Source organism: Micropterus salmoides, unplaced genomic scaffold, assembly GCF_014851395.1.
Source record: "Micropterus salmoides isolate LMB-PRFRI ecotype aquatic unplaced genomic scaffold, ASM1485139v1 Ms_hic_scaffold_15, whole genome shotgun sequence".
In the NCBI taxonomy this organism is placed as follows: Eukaryota; Metazoa; Chordata; class Actinopteri; order Centrarchiformes; family Centrarchidae; genus Micropterus; species Micropterus salmoides.
The window spans coordinates 12,778,488-12,796,627 of NW_024040596.1; the positions used below are offsets into that span (position 1 = coordinate 12,778,488).

Consider the following 18,140-nt stretch of genomic DNA (forward strand, 5'->3'; position numbering starts at 1 on the left):
GCCAGAGCGCTCTGACCAGGACGCCACGCTGTGCTTACATTGACCTCCATCTCCTCCTCTGTCATTACATAGTCTCAGTTTGCATGTTGTGTGCACAGTAATGCACACCAGTCAGTGGTTGGAGGTATGGTTGAAGTGAAGCATTAGGACAATTTGTGTTAATTTATCACCATAGTTGTCCTGGTGGTTAAAACTGAGCTTCTACAGAAGTGGGCTTGTGTCTGAAAGGTTTCTGGGTCAAAATGACAAACTTTAAAAAAGTTTTAAAAAAGTTTCTCTAAAAAAAGTTATATAGAAAGCAGAAAGACTACACTACAACCATTTTATCCGTTAGATTTAGCTTGATAGCCCTCTATAAGATGATTTGCGCTCTATTAGTTACATCGTGCCTGCTCGGTGAACCTTCTTTTTATAAATAAAAGAAAAAGTTGAATGAATTACTATGCTGTTTCCTGGACACATTGTTATAATAAAAGCAGCCAGATGTGCCCCATTATAACTAGTTCCATCATGAATGATGTGTGTTTCACTCTGTCCTGCTCCTCTGTCTGGTTTCCCTTTAGAAACTGGGCATGTTAGCTCTTATCAATGAGGAGAGCCGCTTCCCCAAAGGCACGGACTACACCCTTCTGGAGAAACTGCACAGCCGACACGCAGTGAGTCCACACGCACATGTGAAAACTTCCATACAGTACATCTTTCACGCATGCAGCAGTGCATACACACCCTATCACTCCCGGGCCGATACTCACAAAGACATAAAAATGGCCCATATCCCTTCACCAAAGTCGTCACCTCCCACCAGCTCAGACACGATCTCAACGAGTTAAACCTCCCTCCTGGCTGATGAACTCTCGCCTTTGATGCAGCATCGAACGTCTGTGCAGCACTTGCACACGCCCCCGTGCTCTCTCACATGCAAATACAACAATGCTGAAATGCGATCAGCCATTCTCCAGGTCTGATCAGCATTGTGTGCAAGAGAAAAGACTGCCCTCAGTAAACCCAACGGGGTTTTCTGTGGCTGACGGAAAATACAGGAGAATTACAAAGTGAGACCAAAGAACTGCCGGATCTCTCCCTGAGGTGTCTGCCGTGGCTGCTGAAGCATAGGTTGAGTTTTAAGGTCACAGACGAAAGAAGTTAGAGAGAGAGTAGGCTGTGTTTAGTGTTGACATAATTAGTTGATTACGTGATTAGTTGATCAAGAGAAAATTAATCAACAATTTTGAAAAATGCCAAAGGTTTGAGCTTCTCAAATGTGGGGATTTGTAGTTTTTCTATGTTTTATATAATTGTAAATTAATGTAGTAATTTTAATAGTTTAGTATAATAGTATAATTATTTAGTATAATATTTAGTCAAGAAACATGCTCACTACAAATGTAACATCAAAGCAAGAAAGCAATCTTACCAAACTGAAGTATCCATTGAATGGAAAAAAATAGGCTCAGAGAAAGAAATGAACTAAAACTCTACTGAGGGCAAGGCAGGTATCAAAAAGCAATACATCAACCAACATTTATCTTGTGTCAAAGTAGTGCAGAAAAGGTGCCCTGGATTTTTCCCATGTGTACAGTTCAGGTTGTAATGTGTCAAAAATCAGTTCTTATAATCATCTTTGAGTCTGTTTGTCAGACAAAACAAGACATTGTTAGAGACCCTGACATCATTTAGACTAATATTCCATCTGTTTATTAAAAAAAAAAAACACGTTAATTAGTTGCAGCCCTATATGTGTAGATGTGTTACTGACCTTTCAGCTGCCCTCTGTACTCCGTCTTGGAGGTCTCAGCGTGCCAGTACTACGTCAATTGATTATTACTAAGTAGACATTTCTAAGAGTCACTGGTCTCTTTGTCTTTTCTCCTCAGACAAACCCGTACTACGTGAAGCCCAGAGTGAACGACCACCAGTTTGGCATCAAGCACTATGCTGGAGAGGTAATTAACAACACACACACACAGACACAGAGCATCCCCTTCCTCCCTGAGTGAGAAAGTTGGGGAAGTTGTTGGATGGGCATCAGGACCGTCTCTGCTGAAATCTCCTACAGCATGTTGATGTTGTTCCCCTCCTTCGCTGTCTTTCCCCCTGCTGAGTCAGGATAAACTGCTTCACCGTCATCCTCTCCTTCCTTTGCTTACATAATGGCAGAGGTTACTCTTGACGGAAGGGCAGAGAAAGGCAAGAGAGATCAGGAAAGAGCAGGAGGGTTGGTGTGTGTGGGGGCGGAGGGGTAGAAAGATTCGCCTTGATAAAGAATGGCCTTATGAATCCTGCCTCAGACAAGGTCTCTTCAGTGTGAGTGTGGCTGCTCAGTCACAAGCCTGGCATGGATGTCTATGGTAATGACTTGGTCCAGAGAGGGCAAGCAGGCAAACCAGTTGTTTCTCTCTCTCTCTCTCTCTCTCTCTCTCTCTCTCTCTCTCTTCAGTGTGTGTCTCTGGAGAGTTTAGTCGCCTCTCTGAAAGCTCCTTCTGTTATCAGAAACGCTGCCGTGAGTTCAGTTGAGGGAAAGAGTAGCATCCTCCTACAGATATAATTATCCTTGTGGTGCCAGAGAATTGTAGTCGATTTAAATGAAGTCTCTCGTTGTCGGACATGAACAAAAAAAAAACCCATCACACTTTGTAAACTCAGAGGTCAAATATAAACAGTTATGTGTCTCAAAGCAATAATGCAAAGAGCAGCAAACACAGCGTCGCAGATGGACTTTTACTGTGTGCATGAAACACGCACTCACCACCTGCAAGATTTTACTTTCAAACTGTGCAATTCCTCTTGACAAACTCATTTCTCAGTGCCATCATGAGACCATCCTAGTTAGCTGTGTTAGTTAACTGACCCTGACACACAGAGGGCCTTTTGTATGTGCGTCTATTCCAATGGGAGAGGAATGGAGCGTAGTTTTCCTAAATACATGTGTTGTCAAGTTTGGATCTCATGGCTCCCCATGAGCCTGAAGGCTTGGGGCTTGGGGCTTGAGGATGGGGGTTGTTATTGGATTATAGTACACACACACACACACACACACACACACACACACACAGCTGTGAATACAAGCTCACACGTACACAAATGCATTTGTGATTAGATTACAGCATGTATTTTGGTATTATTTCTATTTATACTATTTCTTGCACACACACATACACACACACACACACACACACACTCTCACACATGCAAACAAACAGACTCTGAATGCATTGCTGTGGGTCAGGGTGAGCAAAGGAATACCGTGTCACTAAGATGAAGGCCGTATGGAACTCAACAGGTGACTGCATTAACACACACATGCTCTGCTGTACTTCAAAAGCCCGTCCCCCTGGTCTTTGTTAAAACCTAGCACTCAAATATGCATTTACAGTCCCCTCTCATGTCACTTTGTGCACGTAGGTGTGAATGTTCTCATCATGAAAACATGAATCACCCAGTCTGGGTAACGATCCTCCAGGATATTGACATTAAACATCGAAGCATTTAAATTTTCGGTCTGTATTACCACCTTTGCATACAAATAGTCTGAATCAACGGAACTTCTGAGAGCAATTTAGCAAGTACTGTGATAACAATGCTACTCCTTTTGCTGCAATACTTATGTTCATTCATATACCAATTCATAGTTCAAAATTTTCCTTTACGTTACAATAGCAAATATCTCTGTGATTGGGCATCATGAACCCCTGACAATAAAAACAATAAATAGGTGTCACCATGTATTATTTTAAAATGTCTTAATAATATGTTTAGCTGTAACTCAATCTCAAATGTTAACACACTCTGTTCTTACTACCTTAGGTGCTTTATGATGTGCGTGGGATCCTGGAGAAGAACAGAGACACCTTCAGAGATGACATCTTGTTTATTCTGAAAGACAGCAGGTAAACACAGCACATGCTTGTCCCCTGCATGCTGAACACACACCTGTATGACTCATATGAGTTCATATGCAAGCTTTTACAATCATTTTCCCTGTCCTGCACTGTGCGCCTGCAGGCTTGACTTCATCTACGACCTCTTTGAGCGTGTTGGTAGCAGAAGTGGAGACGAGACCCTAAAGATGGGCACGGCCCGACGCAAGCCCACAGTCAGCTCTCAGTTCAGGGTGAGAACAAAGCTTCCATGAACCAACCATCACTCCCATTTCAGTGCTCATGATTGTATGATTGTGTCATCACACAGACAACGAGTGTCTCCCATGTGCTGCTGCATATATTATGATCACTTAACCCTTATCTTCTGGCTCGTTTCCTTGGGATGGTGAGAACTTGGGGGGGGGGGGGCACAGAGAAAAAGGAGGAAACACAGAGGGGGAAGGAGAATGCAGTGTATTTGATCTGCAGAGAATGATGGGTGATGTATGGAAAATGTACGTGTGGAGATGGAGCGGGTACAGTGGAGGGCTCAGCTTAGCATGTCCTAACTGCAGTGCGGAGAGAAGGAGCAGGGGAGGATTTGGCAGGCTGCCCTGGCCTGCAGTTCGTAAAGCCAAGGGATTAGGGTTGATGGCTGGGCAGAGAGGGGCCAACCAGGGGCCAATCATGCTCTGCTCTGCCAGTCCAGGCCTCGCTGGAGACAGACAGACTGTCTGAGGAGAGCGAGTCTGACATAGCCTGCGAAGTTCAAGGGTCCTCTGATTGTATACGCATGGGTTTATGTGTGTGTGAGTTAAGGTAAATATGGACTGAGTAATACTCTGTAAGCAATGGAAAGTAACATTTAATCTGTACATTTTTGATACATTTTGTCAACAATACTTACATTTTCATTTCGTGTTGTTTTATGGTACTTTTACTTAAGCGGGGTCTGTAAATTTCTTCTATAAGGGGTCCTGCAAAAGTGGTGGAAAATCAAAGTACAGTAGTCAAGTATTCTCTCAAGTATTGTTCTTTTATTTCACAACATTTTAGAGATAAGTGTTTTAATTATTACTCCAATACATTAATCTGATTGCTTGAGTCACTTCGTAGACTTTCTGTCACAAATGGGTTGAAAATAATCTAACTGGACTAAACAGACAGATTGTGGTATAGATACTTTTACTTACTGTAAGTAAATGATCTTAATATTTCCTCCACCGGTGCCCTGTAAACACACAAACAAACACACACACACACACACACACACAGACACAGTAAACAAAGTACTGAGCAAATAGTGAGGCATGTCTAGATTGGTACTTTTTATTGTCGACAAGGTAAGAAGCACGTACATAAATAAATAGACATTAAGGAGGAAAACATTTGAGCAGAAGAACCCGCTTCCCTGTTGTCTTGATTTTCACTGTCTTGTTGCTGATATGTTTCAGGATTCTCTCCATTCCCTGATGGCTACTCTAAGTGCCTCCAACCCCTTTTTTGTACGCTGCATCAAACCAAACATGGACAAGGTAGGTCATGCAAATTTCATTGCACAAAAAAAAAGAGCCAGAATCCCTGCCAGGTCTTGTCAAGGTCAGCGCCTGCAAAGTTAAACCTCCTTCATGCTATTCATAGCTCCTATTGCCCAAAGCTAATATTTAGTCTCATTACCGCAATGTCATATAAATGTTGCACTTGAAAAGTAACTATTCGTTTTGTTTTTTGCTGCAAATTTTCACTACTAATAACCTGATATCTATTTGCTGCAGAGACTCTTATTGTATTTCCTAAAATAAAAGGGCTGCGTACCAGCACATTCCTACCACTTTATCCCTTTTACCGGAGATCAGAGGTCACTGCTGGCCACTCCAGCTGCAGCAGCTTGGCTGATCCTCCGCTGATCTGGCTGCGTCACTGGAATGCCAAGATAAGACTACAAGGGCCGTGGTGCAGCCAGCTGGATGTTTATTTACTAGTCCTCTGTTCCTCCATTACTCTTTACCACACAACTGTAAACCCTTCCAAAAATCTACACTTTTATGCAATTTTCTAGTATTGGTGATAGTGTGTTTCTTTATTCTCTGTGTGAGAGAGTGAATTGGCAGCTCTGTTATCCAGTGGCATTCTCTCTGGGACTGTTAATTATTAATTTACACAGTTTGGTGATTGTCCTTTTCTCTCAGCTCCTTACCTCCCACTCCCTATGTGTCATTCCACACGTTCTTGCTTACTTATTAGCATGTAAACTACAGTGTCTTCCTCTCACCCTTTTTTCCTCTACCTGCCCCCTGCATGTGGCGCTGTATAGATACAGATATAGCCAGATAGGAAGTCGGCGCCTGTTGCAGCATAACTTAGCAAGTGGACAGCATAATAGCAACTTTAAAAAAAAAAATGTTTTTATGTGTGGACCTGCAGGCCAACTGAATTTCTGTCTTTCAGTGATAATAAAGATGAACATGAACATTTCCCTGCCGTTCTCTCTCTCACGCTCACCTGGCCTCGGTTTGGTCAAGATGGAACAAGCCGTGCCTCTGTTAATCTTGCAGAATGACAGGATTGTGTGCACGATCCTCTATTAGGATTGCATGCGTGCGAACACCCCCCCCCCACACACACACACACACACACACGCACACACACACACACACACACACACACAATGTATTTGTGCAATTTACACGCATCCACTCTCCTTGGAAAAAATGACACTGAGGGAAGGGTCAGCTTGTTTTCACTCAAGCAAGTCATCACGCCATACCTATTTCAGCTGCCTAAATCCTCTGCTAAAGAGCAGAGTTCAGAGCCCAGAGTGGTGCACATTTATGCGGCTGTGTGATTATGAACATGAACACATGCAAGCGTGCAAGTGCCTTTGTGTTTGCAAGTGTGTCTGTTACCATGCATATGAGCATTAGCCTGTAATTAGAATGACACATTTGGGGAATGCGCTGGTCCTGTGTGGGGCTTATCTAGCACTGTGTGCCCACTGGGTGACAATGGCCTCCGTGTAGGCCCTTTGAGCAACCAGGCAGCCTGTGTAGAGGTGTAAGGCGGCAGACATCACAGATCCTTTTCTGATAAGCAGCCTTGAGGATCATTGGTAGCACACAGAGTTGTGAACAATGCAGCTGATTATTCCAGAAAGAAAAGCCTCCCCAGGTTGGCGCGCTCTTGCTCAACACTGTTCAGGTTTCTCTCTGATGGCATATGTTTTCTTTGCAGCAACCTGATTGTTAATGTAAAATGATAGCGCTCACCATGGTAATTTACTTTTTAGTTCAAGTTTAACATGACTCAGCAGTAAGATCATTTGAATGGGTGTGCGGGTGCAACAGTGGAGGATTATATTTGCCTCCAGCATTTAGCTGCCCTATATCTTCCACTAACAGATAATCACCACAACATCAATTGTGCTGAACAAGGCCTGTATGCAGGGCAACTATCAGTGCACAGCTGTTGCTGGAAAATAACGTAATCAAGCAAACATAGAGCTGTTAGTGTTGTTATCCTTTGAGGGGAATGAACAGGCATTTTGGTGTTTGTAGTTTTCATGTTATTTGTCATCTACAGAAAGCCAACCAGTTTGATCCTGATGTGGTCCTGAACCAGTTGAGATACTCTGGGATGCTGGAAACTGTGAAGATCCGCAGAGCTGGATTCCCTGTCCGTAGAACCTTTAAGGACTTCTACAGCAGGTCAGCAAAATACAAAAAAAAACAACACTGCACACACCAAAGCTGATGAGTCACATAAAAGTGGTTGAATTATGTTAGACAACCGAAAGAAAAAACACCCATGTACAAAGACTGCTAAAATCCCAAATAAGGATTTTTTTCTTCTGCTGTTCTGTTCTGTTTATCTAAATGTGTAAGTGTGTGTGTGTGCGTGTGTTTTCACAGGTACAAAATGATCCTGATGAACAAAATTCACTCAGAAGATGAGAAGCAGAGCTGTTCTGAGCTTCTCACACTTCATGACAAAGCCATGAAAGAGTGGCAACTGGGGAAGACAAAGGTGGAGCACACACACACACACACACACACACACACACACACACACACGCACACACGCGCCCAAACTTGTTTTTGTCACTTGGGAGGCCATTGCTCTTACTTGCATTCATGACCTGGATACTCACAGTAACCATAACCACTACCCCAACCTAGCCCCAACCTGACTATCAACCTTAAATGTAATGTTTTACTTTGTGGGGAACAACTTTCTGTATGTGTCCATAATATGGCTGTGTGAATACTTATTTGTCCCCGCAATGTGATGAATACATACAAACAGACTTAGGGCAAGGTTTGAAGGTTCGAAGCAAACGAGAATGCAGTGGGGCAGGCTGAGGGATCAGGTGAAATATCAGTTTACGATTGTCTTATGATTGACTGCTTTACATAAATCAGTCACCTACAAGCTCTTCAAAACATGTTCAGCAAGTCAGAAATCCCTGTTTTTAAGCATATTTTTGAAATATCTATGGGATACAGACCATTCCATAAAGATGCGTTGGTCTGCAAGTTCAATGGGGTGTCCTCTGGGACTGATGCTTTCCCAAGAAGTCAAGCTGCTGTCATTCCCAAGCTGTTAATGTGTGCCACAGCTTGGACTGCCCCGACTGTGACTCATGTTCCAAAGATTTCTCAGGCCGGTTGTGGTCAATCTACTACTCCTCGACCACAGAGTTACATAGCTGTTCTTAAAAACCCTGACACCAACAACTGTTACTGTAACTATAACCCAGTGCGAGGGCTTACGGTAATCCTGAGGCAGCCTTATTGTAGCTGGAAGAGATTGCTAGCCTCTCGACACTCACTGAGCTGTTGATTTAATAAACTAAACTTCAGGCGAATGATCTGGAGGCGGTGGTGATGCGTTGCAGAGGTTAAAGGAAAGTCACCTCAAGCGCATTTGTCTTTAAGAACGTCGTCACAGTCTGTTGCAACACAGATGCTTATCTTTCAGTTGTCTTTTCCCTCTCTGTCCCTTATTCTCTCTCTGCCTCTTTGTTTCCAGCAATCATAAACTCCCCCACACAAATCCCTCTCTTTTTCTCTGCACTCTCGCTGAATGATTAACCTTTAATGACTCGTTTGATCTGGACAGCAAAGCCTCTTTGCTTCACTTTGAACAAAGCATAGATGGCTCTACGCAGCAGCAGAGAGAATATAAATAAAACACTTTATGGGTTTTCCTGAAATCAGCAAAATCCGAATTTGTCCCACTGTTACGTCCTACTCTGAGTTATGGTTCCTCTGTGGCACTTAAATGAGACTTTTCAAATCTGTTGGTTCCCTTTTGGACAGTTTTGTTGTAATACCCCATTTGGCTGGCACAATATGAATAGTGTCAGCTGCACACATGGCATGCTGAAATATACGTCGCAAGCAAAAATGTTTGATGTGAACCACATGTTGGTTCTTAATGAATATATAACTGGTGCATAACCACTAATGTGCACATTCCTATGTATATTAAAGTTCTCACACATGCACACAGAATAAACTTCATGAGTCACTGTGTGTATTTTTCCTCTGTGTGGGTAAAACTTACAATATGCATGCATCCAGGGTCAATACTTTGACCTTTGGCTGACTCTGCTGATGACTTTACAATGTATATACATAGAGAGAGACTGAGAAAGAGGAAAATTAAGACCCACAAAATGCACAGAGTGGCCTAGTCCGTCCGCATGCTTATGTTTTTGATGGCAGCGTAGCGTTTTTGGGCTCAGGGAAATGTAGTGTGGGTTGTGGGAAGGGGGCTGAGAGACAGAAAGGGGCTATGCTTCCTTTGGAGGAACAATCTGTGTATAATTATATATGTGCTGATTGTGTGCACAGGAAGTGTGTGCCCAGAATTAGGGGCTTGGGTGACATTGCACGGATTGTGTGTGCGTGTGTGAGTGTGTGGGTGTGTGTGTGTTTGCGAGACATTTGTTTTACAGACGAGGGAAGGATGTGGACGAAGAGGAAGCTTCCTCCTTTCACAGACTTTACAGAGGCGGGTAGGGCTGCAGCTGTGGGGATCCTTTGATTAGTGGAACATCTGGGACACAAACACACACACGCATACAGCCATTCAAAGGTCTCCCCTCCCTTATTGAAGCAGTTGATCCCTCAGTTAAGCGACAGATATTGCTTTATCACATAAACCCAGATACACAGCTGGTTGGTTCTCCAAGCCTGCTAACATGGTCAGACAGAATCTGATTATGTTTTATAATGTCATGTTAATACTAGATGTTCATTTCCCATAAGCATTTTAGTCTTGGAGGAGATGCAGGCTGTTGAATGTCCCATGGAGACAGTACCAACTTTTTAAAAAGTCTCCAGGAGTGAGGGAAGGGTTAAATAAACTTTCTCCTTCCTTCATAAGAGCAAGGAGGGGTGTGGCTTTCTATCTGGACACCAGCCAGCATCCCTCCCCCTCATCCCTCCATCCCTCCTCTCCCTACCTCTCCCCTCCCCTCACGCTCTGTGCCTCTCTGCCTGTGCACGTCAGTAGAGCTACCAACGCAGCAGTAGCAGCAGCAGCAGCAGCAGCAGTAGGGAAACGATCAGACAGGACGCCTGAACACAATGAGGCTCTGCAGCAGCGGCATTAGCAGCAACACCGCAGTCCTGTTGCCAGTTTTCCCCTCTGTTCTGTTCTGCAGTCAGGAAGAGCAGCTAGCCCGTTAGCCTCAGCTGCACCACAGCTTCCTCTGCAGTGGGCACAGGGTGCTGCCAACAGACAACAGGGGCCCTTCACATCTCTGTGTGGCCCTCTTTTGCAGCCTTACCAAGAAGAGGATCTAACCCATCCTGTTTCCTTCCACCCCTTCCCAACCTCCCTCTCTGTGTCTCTCTGTCTCTATCGTTCCCTGTCGGCCGTGGCGCTGCTTGTCCCGCAGGTGTTTCTGAAGGAGGCCCTGGAGCAAAGGCTGGAGAAGGAGAGGGAGGAGGTGCGGCGCAGGGCTGGCATGGTGATCCGCGCCCACATCCTCAGCTATGTGGCAAGGTGAGTGGAGTGTGGTGGAGGGGTGGAGGGTGGAGGGCAGAGCGGTGGCGACAGTTGTGTCAGTGTTTGTTTTGTAAAGGTGTACAGCCTGTTGGGGGGAGGTACATATGCACATGCCTTTGCACATGTGTTTACCTTTTTGTTTGTGTGTGTGTTGTGTGGGTTTATACACAGTAGCAGTGCAGAAGTTACTTTGCAGATTCTCTAGTGCAATAAAGGTGTACAGTTATTTCATCATGGACCTTTTAAAACTTGCTGACTTGTCTGCGGGTTAGTCAGCACAAACTCGTGCTGTGCATCGTTCAAATCCACATAACTTTTTTTGTTATTCTATTCGAGATCCCAGAGTTTGCAAAGATACCAAATATGTCATGCAGAATTTTGGAGAAATGTGTCACGCCAGAAAGTCTTATAGACTGGATCACTTGTGCTCACTTTCTTAATGACGTTTCAGTCCTCAGACCCTCATCATGTATTATTAATCTGTAAAATAAACTCTTGGAGGTCTGAGTAACAAAACTTCACTAATAAAGTGAGTACAAGTGTTCAACAGTGTGAAGCTTTCTCTGGTTCTCTCGCAGTTGGAGAAATGTGTATAAAATGATGTACAAGACATCTAGAATATTTCCATATGACTTAATGGTGCAGCCATAAAAACACAGTCTTTGAAACGAATATTTCACTTGTGTAAACATCCTTCAGCTTCAGATAGTAAGGTATAAGAGGATTTTAACAACTTTAAAGCAACTTAAGGAGAAGTTTATAATTATCTACTCTACTCTGAATGTTACAGTGTCTCATTCACTAAACTAGTATATCTTGAAAAGACTATGATCTGGAATGATGTACAGGATATGTCTCTTAGTTAGACCACTCTTGGACAGACATAGTTAACAAGGTTTTACTAAATTGGTACTCTGTCAGCTGTACAATTGATGGTTTTTTTCAAAGAATAAATCTCAGTCTTTTCAGCTCTCCGCTCTGCCTGTCCAACAGGACATTCATCACTATGGTGGTTTAAAACTTTGCATGCAGACACCCCTAGGCATGTAATTTAGATTTGCTCCACCTGTGTGCTGCAATATATAAGGCCACATACAGTCCTCTGAAAGGCTTTGTTAGGAGAGCATAATGGGACTGATGAGAACGTTCAGGTTGTGAGTTCCCTTCCCTTCAGAGCTGCTCATACTAAAGACAGAGGCTAGGGAAGTTCCTTGAAGACACAAGTAAAACCTTTGTATTATTATATGTAACATTATCTCTGTCCAGAGACCAGTCAGAGGCCATGGAGTGATTACTGTGGAAACTAGGGCAGGCTAAGGGTCAGAACAGTGTGTGTGGTCCTTTGCAAGGAACGTGTGTTTGTGTGAGTGTGTGTTTATATGTGTGTGTATTCAATGCATGTGCATTGTGTGGGTGATGGGGCTTAGTCACTGGGCTAAACACAGCAGCCCACACGGCCACAATGGAACAGCACAAGCCCATCAGACTCTAAACGCTGCACAATTCACAATGCACAGGCCTTTTTACCAGCGTGTTTATTTAAACAGAGAGTGCCAGTGACAGGGGTGGGGTAGGGGGTAAGGCTGTACAACATCACAAACATGTCTGTGGTGACACACAATGTCGTCAGATAATGTTTGATTAAATATCGGGCCGTGCTTGATGCTGACTACGAATGTGTGCGTTTTGATTGTCAGGAAACAATATAAGAGGGTTCTGTCCAGCGTTGTCACCATCCAGAAGAACTACCGCGCTCACTTTTGGAGACGCGTCTTTCTGCGCCTGCGTTTGGCCACCATCATCCTGCAGAAACATCACAGAGGACAGCTGGCCCGATCCCTCCATCGCCAGCTCAAGGAGGAGAAACAGAAGCGAGAAGAGGAGGAGAGGAGGAGGAGGAGAGAAGAGGAAGAGCAGAGAAGGCGAGTAGAGGAGGAGAGGAGGAGAATGGAGGAAGAGAGGAGACAGCAGGAGGAGGTGGAGAAGAGAAAGAGGGAGGAGGAGGAGAGACAAAGGCTGATGGACGAGGAGACGAAGAAGAGGCAGGAAGAGGAGGAGTCGATGAGGGAGGAGCAGCTGAAACTGATAAATGAGGAAGAGGATATGGCAGCTAAAGCAGACGAGAAAAGGTAGTGTAATTCACTTTTGTGATAGGTTTAAGATGTGCTTATTCATATCAGATGACATAGATCATTCCTCATTGTGCACATTTGTAACTCCAAATGTTTTTTAAATTTTGTTTTCAGGAACTCTCTGGTAAATGGTGTTTGTCAGAAGGTAATTACTTTTTAATAAACCATAAATTCATAAAGCACAGTGTCAAAAATCTTATTCATGTAACAAAACACATTATGAGGTGTGAACGTGGTGGCATGAAGTATTTAAATTTGCTCTCTATGTCTCCCGTCTACAGAAGGAGCTTGCTGAAACTCTGTCCTACAGTCACACCTCTGAGGAGGAGAGCCGTCAGATGGAGGAGATCCTGCGGCTGGAGAGGGAGATCGAGCGCCTGCAGAAGCAGCAGGAAGACGGCGTGTCCCTTCTAGGAGATGTCTCCCATGAGGAGCTGCGGCAGATGAGGGACGCTGAGATCTATAGACTGGAGAAGGAAGCCTCCCGTGTGGCTACTGAGTTTCTAGAGCTCTTGGACTTTGGTGGTTTAGAGCCTTCCCTTTCAAGTGAGGAGAACCTCCACGACCCGACTGAATCTACTGCCCCTCTGGCCGAGGAGGAGGTTGATGAGGGTTTCCACGCTGAGGACGAGTGCGTTCCTTTGCCTGACTTCCCTCCTCCTGCTGTGGTTCCTCTGGACAAGGAAGTATTCCAAAGTATTCCCCCTCCTCCGCCTGCCTTTGCAGAAGGACTAGTGGTCACCCCCTCCTCTGCCTCCTCTCCTGCACCGGCAAAGCTCTCCCCACTTACCCCCAACGGACTGAGTCATGCCCCTACTCTCACAGACTCCCACAGCTCCAGACCTCCTCCTCCAACGGTCACCACCAACGGAGAGAGGCTGCTGTGTCAGAAGGCCAGCAGGGGGTCAGACTTTGAGCATGTGAGCGTGGAGACGGCACCCTCAAACCTGCCAGACACCGAGTCTGACTACGACCAGGAGGAGTTTGAAGAGGCTCATGGGAGCTCAGGTGCTAGCACCAATGATGGTCATATCACAGACGAGGAGGTGTTGCGAAAATCCTCCTGCACCCAAAACAGCCTGGACTCCTTCAGAGGCAGCTCAGACTCGGTGAGAACTGACACTGTGCTTTACTGACATTTATTCATTTAGCTGACGCTTTTATCCAAAGCGACTTACAATTGCTATTTATGTCAGATGGCGCACACCTCTGGAGCAATTAGGGGTTAAGGCCCATTTATACTCCTGCGTAGGGTCTACGTGCGTAGCACGTAGCCATGCATTTATACTTGTGCGTAGGTCTGTCGTCATTCTGCAATTACACCCCAACACGCTAGTAGCGCTACAGCGTCCACTGTGTTGACTTTTGCCGGCCGAGCAGGCTAACTTCCTGTTTAGCACTCCGCTAACGTAAATGGGGGTAAAATTATATACGTGCGGCTGGTGAAGCCTTTTTAGATGTTACCGACCGAATGGACCGATTTGAATGGATCAAATATATTGATTCACTGTGTTACAGCCGCTGTTTTGGCCGCTAGTAAATGTTACTTCAAAGCGCGGGGTACTTCCGGTCAGCTCGGAGGCATTGCGAGGCTACCCAGCCGACCAATCACAGAGCTTACGGTCCACGTCGACTTGACGTGTAGTTACATTTTTGAGGAGGTGCACGTCACTACATCGTCGATTTGACGCAGAAGTCTCTTGCTCAGGGACACAATGGTGGATGGTCACAGTGGGGGATTAAACCCTCTCACATCAAAGGCAGGCGTTTTATCCATTGCACCACCACCCTCAATTTCTGTCAAATGCTGCAAATGTAATCCAGAGGTCCAGCAGAAGTAGATTTTGTAAATTTAGCCAAAACAAACATTGCCTTTGGGAAAAATTCGATGTTATGTTTACCAAAAAAAGTGATTTGAATTGCAGTTGAATTGAAAAATTCAGTCCTTTTTAAAGTTCATTTCGGCTCCAAATTGACACACCGACACTTCCGCTGGATATATTATTCTTCCCACGCATCGAACAGACACCTAAACTGCATACCCAATATTCAGTTTGCATGTGTGCTAGCCTGAATCCTGTCTTACCATACGAAAAGGCTCTGCTCATGTTAGAATCACAGTGAACGGGTGTTGCAATTATTTGTGTTGGCTCTGCTGATAAGCATGTGAATCTATTCCCAGATACTGCGAGTCAGGCAAAGAGCTCAGACCTAATACTGTCAGATCAGCAAAATGTCAAAGGGAAAGGAGGCAGAGGGTGTGTGTGGGTGTGTATATGCCGGTTGTATGCCGAGGTTGATTAACGATGTAAGTAACAACAATTCCGGGTGGTTTTTGGGCACTGATTTAAGCACAGACATTGCAAAATGAAGACTTCCTGTTGACTTCAGAAAATGAAAGTTACAGTTGTTGCTTGTGTAAATTGCTTATAAAATCACCTTCTTTTTCAGTTGTTTATCATTTATACCACGAAAGTGACCTCCAAGTGTTCTCATGAAGGACTGTCATCATAAATGCTGGTGTTTGTGTTTCAGTTCATTGACAGTGACGAGGACAATGATGGCTACGTGGACACAGATGAGGAAGTTTCCAACGGGAGAGTGAATCTGCTGAATGGCGGCGGGCCTCCATATTTCCACGGCTACCTCTACATGAAGAGTGAGTAGCTTTACCAAATCACTGCCCAGCAGGCATGCAGATAATTTATGCCCAGATGAAGACAGTTTGTATGGTTGTCATAGAAAAAGGCTTTCTTTGTTTTTACATTACTACTATTTGTGTTTTTTTTAAATGCAGTCTATTGTTGTACATGAATTATGTGTGTTGTTTCTAGAAATTCATGCATATGTGTATGGGTGTTGGTGGGAGGCGTTTAATGTGTCTGTTTTTACCTCTCCCATCGCGCCTTTCCCTCTTTCAGGCGGTCTGATGATCCCCTGGCGTCGTCGGTGGTGTGTCCTGAAGGACGAGACCTTCATGTGGTTTCGAGCCAAGCAGGACTCAGTCAAATCCGGTTGGCTTTACAAGAAAGGAGGCGGCATGTCCACCTTGTCTCGGCGCAACTGGAAGATGCGCTGGTTTGTTCTGCGGGAGTCGAAGCTCATGTACTTTGAAAATGACAGTGAAGAGAAACTGAAAGGAACCATCGATATCCGCACAGCCAAGTAAGACCCTGGTCTCAGTCACTGGGGTTAAAAATCATGTTTTTTACTTTTGTTCGCTCATTTTGGGGGTCTAATTATTACTGCTCAAAAGAAACAGTATATGGTTCACTAAGTTTTGGTCTACTTGGTATTTCTGTAGGGATATAGTGGACAATCATGAGAAGGAAAATGCTCTAAATATTGTGACAGAGGAGAGGACCTACCACATCTATGCAGAGTCCCCAGAAGATGCCAGGTACATTGTATCCATAAATTCTATAGAAATCTTCAACTTAACCATGGCTGTTTCATAGGTGCTGTTTTACTTTGTCATCATCTCTATGTCAAAGTGATGTGTGGAAATAAAGTTCCCCCTTGTGGTTGCCAGTGGAAGTCCACGGTGTAATTTTCAATTACATGTTTGCTGACTTTTACTTTCTCAACTCCCTCTGACCCCATCCAGTGGTTGGTTCAGCGTGCTGAGTCGGGTCCACAGCGCCAGTCCGGAGCAGCTCATGGAGATGCACCATGAACAGGCCAACCCAAAGAATGCAGTGGTTAGTGCTGTTTTACCTCTCTACTGCCCGGGCCCCAGCCTCAACTCCATTTTAATGATGGAGTGTGTAACTGAATCAGCTGTAGTATGATAGTCCAGATTTGGGTCATGGAGTAATGTGAGCAGAAGAAGCAGAATACACACGCTGGTGTGTCATTGTTCAGTTTTATGGACGTTAAACGATTGCAGTGTAGGTAATAGAATTTGATTTAATTTAGAACTTAAATCAGCCAGAAACATTACATAGACAGAAGCTTACAATATAGAGAGTATAATTAACTTATTATACAACTATACATAACTAAAACACCTGTTTACTTCCTTCATTCAACGTTCTTAAGGGGTCAGTATGCTTAAAACGTAGAGCTTGTCGGATGGATGAATGGCGTCTGAAAACCCCTCACACCCACATCTTTCTGACATTGGAATTTGGGGACTGAATCTTTTTTTGTAACTTTCCAAAACCGACAATCCAACAAATTGGCCAGGTGTGCAGAGTTCACTTTTCATATGTGCGAACAAGTGCAACACCATAAATGGATTCGGGGAGCGACTGTCCTGCACACATTTGCCTTCAGATTTGGTCGGACGACATGTTGTACAAAATACAAAATACAAAAATACAAAATTCAAGCAAACCCTCGTCTTTTTGTCCCAACAACCCCAACCCCTTTGGAACCCCTTTCAGCTTCTCACCTTAATCCTTAAGTATCCACTATGCCAAATATACCTTTTTCTATATCTCATTGACACCAAGTACTTTTGGGGTGTTTTTGCCTTTTATTAGAGAGATGACTGGAAATTAGGGGAGAGAGAGATGGGGGATGACATGCAGCAAAGTACTTAAGCAGGGATGATACAGTTCATGGTCAAGGCCTTAAACCACAAGGGCATTAGGGCGCCCTGACCAAACAGTATTTTTAAGTGAATAGCACTCTTAAAATAAAAGTGCTTGGAGTTTTAATCCATCAGGGTATGTTAGCTAGGTCAGTTCCAATCATGGAAATGTAATACAGCTTATTTTGCAACTCCAGAAAGTTGAGTGTCGCTTAAGGGAAAACCCACCAAGGAGAATATGTACGAACTGTGGACGAACATCTAACAAAATGATTTAAATTCACCCCTCTTTCTCTTTCCAGGGCACACTAGATGTGGGCTTGATTGATTCTGTTTGTGCATCAGACAACCCCGACAGGTGAGGAATGGCCAGTTAACCCTAAAGGTGTTTTTAAACTACAGTCTAAATTCATAGTATAACAACGGGTGTGTGATGTCTTTTGTTTCGCAGACCAAACTCGTTTGTGATCATCACGGCTAACCGGGTGATCCACTGCAACACAGACACACCAGAGGAGATGCACCACTGGATCGGCCTTCTGCAGAAATCCAAGGGAGACTCCAGAGTTGATGGACAGGAGTTCTTAGTCAGAG

At 44.3% G+C, this 18,140-nt stretch overlaps 1 protein-coding gene across 1 annotated transcript in view; it reads left to right on the top strand.

Moving 5' to 3' along the window:
* The window catches only part of myo10l3 (myosin X, like 3), a 56,393-nt gene that overhangs the window by 32,660 nt on the left and 5,593 nt on the right, over positions 1-18,140 (top strand). The window contains exons 15-31 of the mRNA XM_038720380.1: positions 564-656; positions 1,875-1,943; positions 3,805-3,887; positions 4,003-4,111; positions 5,315-5,395; positions 7,440-7,564; positions 7,769-7,883; positions 10,768-10,874; positions 12,575-13,006; positions 13,124-13,154; positions 13,291-14,118; positions 15,545-15,668; positions 15,931-16,174; positions 16,314-16,409; positions 16,617-16,710; positions 17,849-17,904; positions 17,998-18,140. Coding sequence (XP_038576308.1) covers positions 564-656; positions 1,875-1,943; positions 3,805-3,887; positions 4,003-4,111; positions 5,315-5,395; positions 7,440-7,564; positions 7,769-7,883; positions 10,768-10,874; positions 12,575-13,006; positions 13,124-13,154; positions 13,291-14,118; positions 15,545-15,668; positions 15,931-16,174; positions 16,314-16,409; positions 16,617-16,710; positions 17,849-17,904; positions 17,998-18,140 — 2,830 coding nt within the window. The remainder of the gene's footprint in view (positions 1-563; positions 657-1,874; positions 1,944-3,804; positions 3,888-4,002; positions 4,112-5,314; positions 5,396-7,439; positions 7,565-7,768; positions 7,884-10,767; positions 10,875-12,574; positions 13,007-13,123; positions 13,155-13,290; positions 14,119-15,544; positions 15,669-15,930; positions 16,175-16,313; positions 16,410-16,616; positions 16,711-17,848; positions 17,905-17,997) is intronic.